Source organism: Elephas maximus, chromosome 17 (assembly GCF_024166365.1).
Source record: "Elephas maximus indicus isolate mEleMax1 chromosome 17, mEleMax1 primary haplotype, whole genome shotgun sequence".
Lineage (NCBI taxonomy): Eukaryota > Metazoa > Chordata > Mammalia > Proboscidea > Elephantidae > Elephas > Elephas maximus.
In genome coordinates, this window is record NC_064835.1 from 19,234,413 (window position 1) to 19,245,398 (window position 10,986).

Here is a 10,986-nt window from a genome sequence, read left to right on the forward strand (position 1 = left end):
CTGCCTAGGTTTGTGTTAGTTTAGGTAGATAGCATGATTCTAGAATTTGTCCATTTCCTCTAGTTTTCAAATTATTGGAGTACAATATTTCATAGTATTCTGTTATGATTCTTTTCTTTTTTTTTTTAAATTTGGATCTGTTGTGACATCACCCATCTCATTTCTGATCCAGGTTATTTGCTTCCTCTCCTGTTTTTCTTTTGTCAGTTTGGACAATGGTTTTCTATTTTGTTAATCTTTTCAAGGAAAGAACTTTTGATCTTGTTGATTCTTTCAATTGTATTTCTATTCTCTGTTTTATTTATTTCTGATCTAATCTTCATTATTTCCTTTATTCTTGTGCCTGAGGTCTCCTTTTGCTGCTCTCTCTCTGTTTGAGTTGCAGGATTATTGTTTTGATTTTGACCCTTTTTTCTTTTTGAATGTGTTTGTTTATTGCCATAAATAGACCTCTAAGCACGGCTTCTGCTGTGTCTCAAAGGTTTTGGTAACAAGTGTTTTCATTCTTATTTGATTCTGTGAATTTCTCATTCCATTCTTGATTTTTTCACATAACTGAGTAATTTTTAAACAAGGTGTTGTTCAGTTCCCACGTATTTGATTTTTTTTTTCCTTGTTTTTTTCTGTTATTGATTTCTGCTTTCATGGCATTTTGATCAGAGAAGATGCTTTGTATTATTTTGATGTTTTGGACTCTGTTAAAACTTGCTTTGTGAACTAAAATGGGATCTATTCTTGAGATGTTCCATGAGCGTTGGAAAAAAAAAAACACTTCCGCTGGGTGGAGAGTTCTGTATATGTTTGTGAACTCAGGTTGGTTGATTGTGGCATTTAGATCCTCCTTGTCTTTAATGAGCCTCTTTCTGAATGTTCTCTCCTTCACTGAAAGTTGTGTGTTGAAGTCTCCTACTATTATTGTGTAGCTGTCTATTTCTCTTTTCAATGTCGTTGGAGTTTGTTTTATGTATTTTGGAGCCCTGACATTGGGTGAGTATATATTTACTATGGTTAAACCCTCCTGGTTTATTGACCCTTTAATCATTACATAGTGTCCTTCTTTAGCTTTTATGGTAGATTTTGCTTTATAGTCAGTTTTCTCAGAGATTAATATTGTCACTGCTGCTCGTTTTTGGTTGTTTTCTGCTTAATATAATTTTTTCCATCATTTGTATTTTAGTTTGTTTGTGTCTTTGTGTCTAAAGTGTGTCTCTTGTAGACAGCATATGGACAGATCATTTTTTTAATCCATTCTGCCACTCTCTGTCACTTTACTGGTGCATTAACGCCTTTAGGCTGTTTATAATCAGCGTAATTATTGATAGTTATGAGTTTACTGCTGTCATTTTAATTTTTTTTTTCTTTTTTGTGGTGTTGACAGTTTCTTTGTTCAGTTTAATTTTCTGTGCTGAGTTCTTTTTTTTTATTTTTCACGTTGTCATCTTTTACCTATTGATGTCTCTGGTGCCCTATATTCAGTAGTTTCCCTTTGATTTGTTTTTGTGAATTTCCTCTCTGGGTTGATAACTGGCTAATCTGTCCTGTGTCCTCATCTTGAATTGTTTTCTGATATTGTTAGTTCTCTAACCTGAGAACTCCCTTTAATATTTCTTATAATTTCAGTCTGATTTTTACAAATTCCCTTAATTTCTGTTTATCTGGAAATGATCCAATTTCATCATCATATTTGAGAGACAGTTTTGATGAATATGTAATTCTTAGCTGCCAATTTTTTTTCCTTCAAGGTTTTATATGTGTCATTCCATTGCCTTGTTGCCTGCATGGTTTCTGCTGAGTAGTCAGTTTAGTCTTGTTGGTGCTCCTTTGTGGGTGACTTTTTGTTTATCCCTAGCCACTCTCAAGATTCTTTCTCTTTGGTTTTGGTAAGTTTGATATGTTATGCCTTGGTGATTTTCTTAGGGGGCAGAAAGCCAAATGTCACAAATCTGCAGCTCCCGTTTGGCTGTTGTAGGTAAAAATAGGCTTCAGGTGTATACACAGCTCTTTTATGCTAATGATCATGTACGGTATTGAATCAGCCCACAATGGACTAGGCAGGAATGAATGGCACTGCAAGTCTATGATCTCCATATATCAGTGGCTGAGACAAGGGACAGGGCCTTCTTACTGACCCTGAGTTACTGTCTTCAGTGGCATAGTACGTTGAATGCTGTGGGACTGGTGTCAGAGAGGGATGGTGGGTGGATGAGTGGAAAAGAGTTCTTCTCCACTGTGAAACTCTGAGGTGGGGGGAGGGGTTATTTTCCAGCATGCATGGTAGGTTGGGAGCTTGAACTTAACTTTTGCACATCTGATATCAGTTGTGTTTTGTTCTGAAGTTGCATGCAGATTCACTGCTGCTTAGCTGCACCATATGTGATGGGCCTCAGCTTGGGTTGTTGCTGCTTATCTCTCATCATGGATTCAGTCGTGTTCCCCAAAAATATCTGTTAATGTGGCTAGGTCATGATTCCCAGTATTGTATGATTATCTACTGTTTTATCATCTGATGTGATTTCCCTATGTGTCATAAATCCTATCCATTTGATGAATTGTCTTCTGGTTTAAGGCACTCTGGTGTGGGTGTGTGTTTGTGTGTGTGTGTGCTTCTGTGTTTGTGTGCATCTCACAGCCAAATCTAATCTGAACTAATACAGAAGGTAAGAGTCATTCTGACATTGTGACACACTGATGGTCCATGAAAGTGCTAATTGTAAATGAAGAATTGTTTTCTTTTGGATATTAAAATATTCTTATATCAGAGGGAATGAAAGACAAGCTTAGTATATAAACATTATCCAAGATCATTACAGGGCTTAATGCTAGAATATATTTAATATATCATGTATTTTCTTCTTATTAAAACTTTTGATTATATGTATCCTTCTATAATGGTACTTGAAGCTGTGGTGGTTCAGTGGTTAAGAGCTTGGCTGCTAACCAAAGGTTAGCAGTTCAAATCTACCAGCTGCTCTTTGAAACCACTCTGGGGCAGTTCTGCTTTGTCCTATATGGTCACTATGAGTCAGGATTGACTTGATGGCAACTGGATTGGTTTGGGTTTAGTAATGGTACTTGACAAGTCCTATGCATTTTGTACTTTTCTAATTTCTAAAATTTTGTTTATTCTCTCTCTATATAGTGTGGTAGAGCTTTATTTCCATTTTGAAATCTAATGTCTCTCCTTATATTTTAATAGTATGTCATCTACCAGTTCTCAGAATAAAAAAAAACATTTTACCCTCATTAACACCTTTAAAAAGTTTTAATATATAAATAAATCCTCTGAAACATGTATGATTCTTATAAACAATTATTTCAACCTATCACTCATCATTGCAAGAAAAAAAAGTTTCGCAATGGATGTTATTTGTTCAATGCCTGCATTAATACAATAAAAATTACTCACATGTAATATAGCCCTTGTAAAACATATCCAAGCAGTGCACATTTGTGAATATAATACACACACGTACATATATGTTACACATAAATATATACAAATACATAAATTACATATATTTATAGATATACAGTTTTTTGTTTTTGTTTTTTGCAGGACTAAGACATGAGATATGCAGATAAGAACTGATTAGTAAGGAAATAGAAAGCCAGAGAAGAAGTTTCTCCTAGTTTCAAAAGAGGGAAATATCCTCACCTGTCTTATTACAACTTGTGATTTTATGTGGGAGGTAAAGGGAGACATCACATTGGGGTATTAATGTTCCCTATTTATTTATTTATTTATTTTTTTATTTGATGGCAAGCTGGTGACAAAGCATGCCAGTCTAGTCAGATAATTTTAAAAATATACTTTAACCAGATGTAAATGCTCATGCTTGATCAAAAAAGCCCCAGTAGACCTGTGCTCTGCCTCTGGGCATAGCTTTATAGATGAGCAGTCAAGAGCATGATGTTATTTGGAGATCTCTATGCTTGTTTCTCCTTAATGTGGCTGTTTGGAGGCTTTGAATCTCAGAAGCATTAGAAAGAACACACCAGGAGCTCTTATCTAGAAGTGGTTCAGGGAGTAACGTGAGATATCTGGTCTTTATGAGTCTGAAGAACCATTCTAGGTAGATGGGGAAATACAAGCAGGCGCTGCTAAAACCAGCAAGAGAAGATGTGGGAGCTCAGCAACTGGAAGGAGGAGGTAGTGGGAGCTGGTGCTACAAAAGCTGTTGAGAGGTGTTAATGGCAATGACTCCATGGCAATGGGTTTAGTTTTTTTTTTTTTTTTTTTTTGATCATTGCCTCTCAAGAAGACTAAGAAGAGTTCTCTGGGTGCTATTCCAAAAAATACCAATGGGAGCTTATTTGGGAAAGGGGAAGAAAAAGGAATTTACTGCTTAGAAGTCTTCCCAAACTATCATCTGAGTTACATTTTCTATTTTACTCCCTCTCTTTAATAAGGACAATGAATAAGGAAGACCAAAGAGGCATCGACTCCTTTGAATTATGGTTCTGGAGAAGAAAATTGAATATACCATAGACTGCCAAAAGAACGAACAAATCTGTCTTGGAAGAAATACAGCCAGAATGCTCATTAGAACCAAGGATGGTGAGCCTGCATCTTACAGACTTTGGACATGCTGTCAGGAGAGATTAGTCCTGGAGAACGACATCATGCTTGGCAAAGTATAGGGTCAGCAGAAAAGAGGAAGACCTTCAACAAGGTGGATTGACACAGTGGCTGCAACAAGGAGCTCAAGCACAACAATTGTAAGGATGCCGCAGGACTGGGCAGTGTTTTGTTCTGTTGTGTATAGGGTCACTATGAGTTGGAACAGACTCAATGTCACCTAACAAAAACAACTTTAATAAGGAGTGAGATCCACAAATTTTTAGCTAAAACCCCAGACAATTATTGAGTGTCTACAAAATAATTTTACCAAATTTGTTTTTCTGAAAATAATATTTAGTCTTTGAGGAAGAAAGGTACAAGTAATTAGTCAGAAAACAATTTTCCAGTTTTAACTTTTGCATGTGAATAAGTGATCCATCTAAGTTCAATGCATAGTCAAAGAATGTCACTTCTACATTTGTGATTCCCAATGCAGGTGAAAATAAAAATCTTATAGAAATAGGGAAAAATGAATATAGGATTCTCAGGGAAATGGAGGTGGTAGTATAATATTAAAACTGTGAAGAAAATTTTCAGAAAGAAATAAGTAAAAATACACATAATGTATTTAGCCATGATTATTCTATCCACCTCTTCCACCATAGTGTTATCACCTTGTGGGCAGCAAATATGCCTTATCATCTGTCATCTGCCCCCATATTCCTTACTACAGAACTGAGCGGTACTTAGTAACTTGTAGGGATTGAATTTTATAGATTTCAAATTATTTATTTTAAATATCACTTTTTTCCAGAGGAGTTTATTTGTACACTTATTGGTAAAAAAAAAAAAAAAAAAAAGCCAAAATCCAGGATATCAAGAAATCAAAGAATACAGAACAAATGGATCATTCTATGAATTATGATAGATAAATCTTATCTAACAAAGTGCCAAATCCCATGTTTATAAATTATAATAACCCCATATGAAGTCATTTGTTGATTTTTTTTAAGAAATGATTCAGGTAATATGGGTTACTGCAGGTGACCTTTGAGACTTCCTAGAATTACTCCATGTGGCTGCTCTGCATGTGACACTATGAATCCAGTATTGTCCTTGGGGCCTTCCTTCCAAATAATCATGTTTTGACAGTAATCTCACTACTTGTGTATATATTTCACTGTCTCTGGACTCCTTCCTTACTGAATCTTCTCCAAGAATTAGAAATCTTTGCTAATGCAGAATAGTCTTTTCTTAATGATTTTATTGAGAGCATCTTTGACATCCTTATTCCTCAGGCTATAGATAAGAGGGTTCAGCATCGGCACAATAATGGTGTAAAACACAGAAGAAACTTTGCCTTCATCCATGGAGCTGACGTTTAACGGCTGTAGGTACATGAAGGCTGCAGAACCATAGAAAATTGTAACGGCTGAGATGTGGGAGCTACATGTGCTGAAAGCTTTGAACCTGCCCTCCGTGGGACAGATTCGCAGGATGCTGACAATGATGAAGACATAGGAGCTAAGGATGGCCAAGGCTGGTGCAAGAATATTAAATGTACTGAAGCACAAAAGTACCACTTCATTGATATAAGTGCTGGAGCAGGAGAGCTCCAGTAGTGGAAAAACCTCACAGAAGTAGTGGTTGATTATTTTAGCCTTGCAGAAAATCACTTTAAGCATGCAAACTGTGTGGGCTGTGGCACCAATTACGCCCATCATATATACCTCAACTACTAGCCAGGAGCAGACCTGATAAGACATGGTGACATTGTAAAGCAATGGCTTACAGATGGCAATATAGCGATCATATGCCATCACAGCCAACATATGGCATTCTGATATAACAAAAAAAAGGAAGAAATAGAGCTGAGTCATGCATTCAGGGTAGGAGATGGTGTTCTTCTCTGTCACCAAGTTCACCAGCATTTTGGGGGTAATGACAGTGGAATAGCAGAAATCAATGAATGACAAACTGCTGAGGAAATAGTACATGGGCGTATGCAGGTGAGAACTGAGCCCAATCAGTGTGATCATGCCCAGGTTGCCCACCACTGTGACCACATAGACTCCTAGGAAGAAAAGAAAGAGTGGCAGCTGGAGTTCTGGCTTTTCTGTCAGCCCAGCGAGGATGAACTCGGTCACTGTGGAGTGATTTCCTACTGCCATTTTCCTTTGGGAATTCTACGGAGGAAGAGAAGAAGAAAGCTGAGATGCATATTTATTTATGCAGTGTGAAACAGAGATAAATGTTATCAGTTAGGTATCTTCAATTCTCCCTCCTGTCCCTGCTCTGCGTTGGAAGGTAAAGACTCTGTGGTTATTATTTACAAGATTGCTCAAATTCTAATGAGTCTAACAGTCAGCTAGGTATAAGAAATTAGAAGTTTTGGAAACAATATGATAACAAAAGCCCTGCTTAAAGACATTCCTTTTTTCCAAAAAATAAAAGAATCAAACACCCACAGCTGACATCATACTTAATGCTGAAAGGCTGAATGCTTTCCTCCAAATATCTAGAATAAGAGAAGAATGTTCACTCTAGCCATTTGTATTCAGTATTATACTTGAGCTTCAGAACAGAGCAGTTAGTCAGAAAATGAACTCTGCTGGTGTAGTGATTAAATGCCACAGCTGCTAACCAAAAAGTCAGCAGTTCAAATCTGCCAGGTGCTCCTTGGAAACTCTATGGGGCAGTTCTACTCTATCCTATAGGGTCACTAGGAGTCGGAATCAACTCGATGGCAATGGGTTTGGTTTGGGTTATATTGGAAAGGATGAGGTAAAACTCTCTCTATTAAAATATTATATAAATTTGTATATGGAAAAACCATAAAAAATATATTAGAGCTAATTTAAAAGTTCATCAAAGTTGTACCTTAAAGATCAACATAAAAAGCTCAATTGTATTTCTATATACTGTGTTGTTGTTACATGCCATCTAGTCGGTTCCGACTCATAGCAACCTTATATACAACAGAACCGAACACTCCTGGTCCTGCACACTCTTCATAATCATTGTTGTGTTTGAGCCCATTGTTGCAGCTACTGTGTGACTCCATCCTATTGTGCGGCCTTCCTCTTTCCCTGACCTTTCCCTGACTTTACCGGGCATGATGTCCTTCTCCAGGGACTGGTATCTCATGATAATGTATCCAAAGTATGTGAGATGAAGTCTTGCCAACCTCCATTTTAAGGAGAATTCTGGCTGTACTTCTTCCAAGACTGATTTGTTGGTTTTTCTGGCAGTCCACTGTATATTCAGTATTCTTCATCAATGCCAAAATTCAAATGCATTAATTCTCCTTCAGTCCTTATTCATGGTCCAGGTTTCACATGCATATAAGGCAGATGAAAAGATCACGGCTTGGGTTCAAACCAAAAAACTTTTTGCTGTCAAGTCGATTCCAACTCATAGCAACACTGTTGGGCTGGGTAGAACTGCCTCATAAGGTTTCCAAGGAATGCCTGGTAGATTTGAACTGCTAAACTTTTGGTTAGCAGCCTCTTAACCACTATGCCACAGGGTTTCCACATGTGACCAGTCTCCCTGAAAACTGACTCTGACACATGCTTTTAATTTATGTTGCTTTCTGTTCTGCCACCATGTTTAACACAACCTGTCTGTTTGAATGCCCTGTGACTGTCGTTTGTGAAGGATTCACAAAATCACCTGCCCTGTGTCAGTGGTCTTAGCCTACACTGACTGACTCACCTTAGAAATCAATGAATCTTGAGCAAAACAGTTTAAGAAAAAAATGTGTTGTGAGCTCTCATAAAGGAAAGCAGTGATGATTCAAAGCCAGCATGAGATTGCTAAGGTATGCCAACCATTCTTGTTTTGAATTTTAGTGGGCTGGTAGAATAAGAGAATGTTATGGTCCTAGGTTATCTTGATTTTAGTAAACTATTTGCTAAATCTCTTGTAATGTTCTTAGGTACATGATGTGGTTATGTGTGTTGGATGAAATACAGAAAAATATCATAATTACATGAACTCAAAGAGCATCTCAAGACTACATATAAAGTGGATAATCTCACATTATCATTCCATAGGACTTTAAACATAATTTTGTCTTAAAAAATCATTTTCTGAATAAATGGATGAGGCCATAGGAAAAAAAATACTGTAAAATTCATAGATAACATCAACATAGAAAATAGTAATGAATACTTGCATGATGATAATGATTCTATAAGATTTTTTTAGGCTGTGCAAATTGATATTTAAAAGAATAAATTGAGCAGTGATGAACATAAAATTTTAAGTAGAACATCTGTTTATTCTATTTGGACATCTAGCATGAGTCAGAAGTTATTTAGGACACTCAAAATAAAGTGATGAATATGGTAGAATTCCCTGCTCTACAGAAACTCAAAGTCTAGAAAGAGAGAAGGGTAGACTAGGAGCTGTAATAAATCTTATGATCGTACAAGGCCTATAGGAACACAGTGAATATGGAACCATCTTAGAATGGGGGGGTCAGTCATTGCAGAGGCATAGGGGAACACAGGAAGACACTTCTTCCCAGGTACCAGACAAGGCTCAGAATGATATTAAGAGGCACCAGAAATATGAAAGGGACCTGACTGAGGCAACATGATGGCAGGGATGGTGCAATTCTGCTGACAGCTCGTGGCTACCAACACGTGGTGGGCAGGTGCCACTTACAGATTGCCCTTGTGAGCTTGTTACCCTCCTTTGCCCCTGTATCATTGATGGCTTCCAAGAGAAACCTGAATGTCGAAAGATTAGTAGGAATAGACCAGGCTCAAACAATGTTCAAAATTAAGAAACATTGAACTAACAGATCTTCACATTCAAAAGATCTGCATCAAGAGAAAAGACACCTGAAAATGCAATGAATCCCAAAAGATTCATTAAAAGGATCATAATATTCACAATAAGGGGCATGATAGCCACACAAGATCAACTGCATCTGGTGAACTGTGCTTAGTTCTAGGTGCTGTATTTTAGGATGGCCATTTACAAATTATAATTATCCAGAAAAATTGAAGATTTAGATCAAGATTATTTATCACAAATATCCACATGACTAACAACACCGTAGAGGAATTGGCCTTATCATAGGTCACCTCAGACGGCAGAGCTATGTCTAATGTCTCAATATCAGAACATTTTAATGATAAATGTGTCTGAAACTAGGATGGGCTGAAATATGAAAAGAAGGATAATTGTCTTCAAAAGCATTACAGGGAAAAACGAGTAACCATTTGACATGTAGCTTTAGGAAATTTCTGTATTGTTATAAGGAGGCTAAGATGTCATGAAGATTAAATGGTTCTAAGACAATGGGATTCAGATACTCACCTTTTCTCTGTGTGGAATGCTTAGCCAGGGTGCTCTGTATGCTTTAAACCAAATGCCCTCTGAAGGAAACAGCTCTTAGTAATGTTGGTGGTGGCAGTTCAAAATAGACACCCCTTGGTTCTCTCTTATTGAGGGCTCAGAATGCAAATCTCGGTTTCTGAGTTGCTCATGTAAATATTCGGGGGAATCAAAAGTCAAGATTCCCTAGGCTAGCTCCATCACAGTGCTACCTGAGATACTTACCAAAGTGACATGTTTTTATCCCCGGTTTGGATATAAAAGATGTCTCGTCAATAGAAGGTCCCTCAAGATTTCTGTTCACCAGGGATGAGCTATTGGGAAAAAGGAGCAATTAAAATTTTCTTTTCTTGTCCTTCATATCGTGTTCTCTTTAGCTCCCTTGTGTATAACATTATCTCTCAGTGTTGAAATAGTAGACAGACATTACACTATTGACACAAAATTAAGATCTGGCAGACATTGTTCTAGGAGGTCCTCAGGACAACAGCTTCCAACATCTAATAATATTTCTGAAATATATGAAGCCATGGTTTTAATTTTTTTCTACTTATTTAAGATTAGAGAAATAGTTCATTATACTTGTTAGTCTTCTTTTTGTGGTTTTGAAGACAATTTTCATTACACATTTTTTTCTTTAAACACTATGTGCCACACACAATTCTAAACTTGTTACATTTATTAACACATTTAATCTTCACACAGCCCAGAGTGGAAGATAATATTAGATTGAATCAAGTAGCAATTTCATGTGATTTAATATATATACTGTGCCCATTTAAAAAATATTGGAGCTAAGGCACAGAGAGGTAATTTGCCTATACTTACCCAGATAGTGAAATGAACTTTAGTTTGCTCATAAAATGATTACATTTAGTATGCTACATTTTTAGGGCATTCACTCATTTATTCATTTAATACATGGACAAAACAACATGTTTTGTGTTAGAACACCAAAAACCTGTTACCATCCAGTCAATGCTGACTCATAAAGACCCTGTAGGACAGGGTAGAACTGCCTCATAGGGTTTCCAAGGAGCAGCTGGTGTACTCAAACTGCCAAACTTTTGGTT

The 10,986-nt window shown here is 36.9% G+C and overlaps 1 protein-coding gene across 1 annotated transcript; it reads right to left on the reverse strand.

The window, feature by feature from the left end:
* Positions 1 to 5,781: 5,781 nt before the first annotated feature.
* Positions 5,782 to 6,732, reverse strand: LOC126061036 (olfactory receptor 8G1-like). Its single transcript, XM_049857419.1, has 2 exons — positions 6,228 to 6,732; positions 5,782 to 6,101 (listed from the first exon to the last, which is right to left on the reverse strand). Exons 1-2 carry the CDS (start codon positions 6,730 to 6,732, stop codon positions 5,782 to 5,784), a joined length of 825 nt encoding a protein of 274 aa, XP_049713376.1.
* Between the last annotated feature and the right edge of the window lie 4,254 nt (positions 6,733 to 10,986).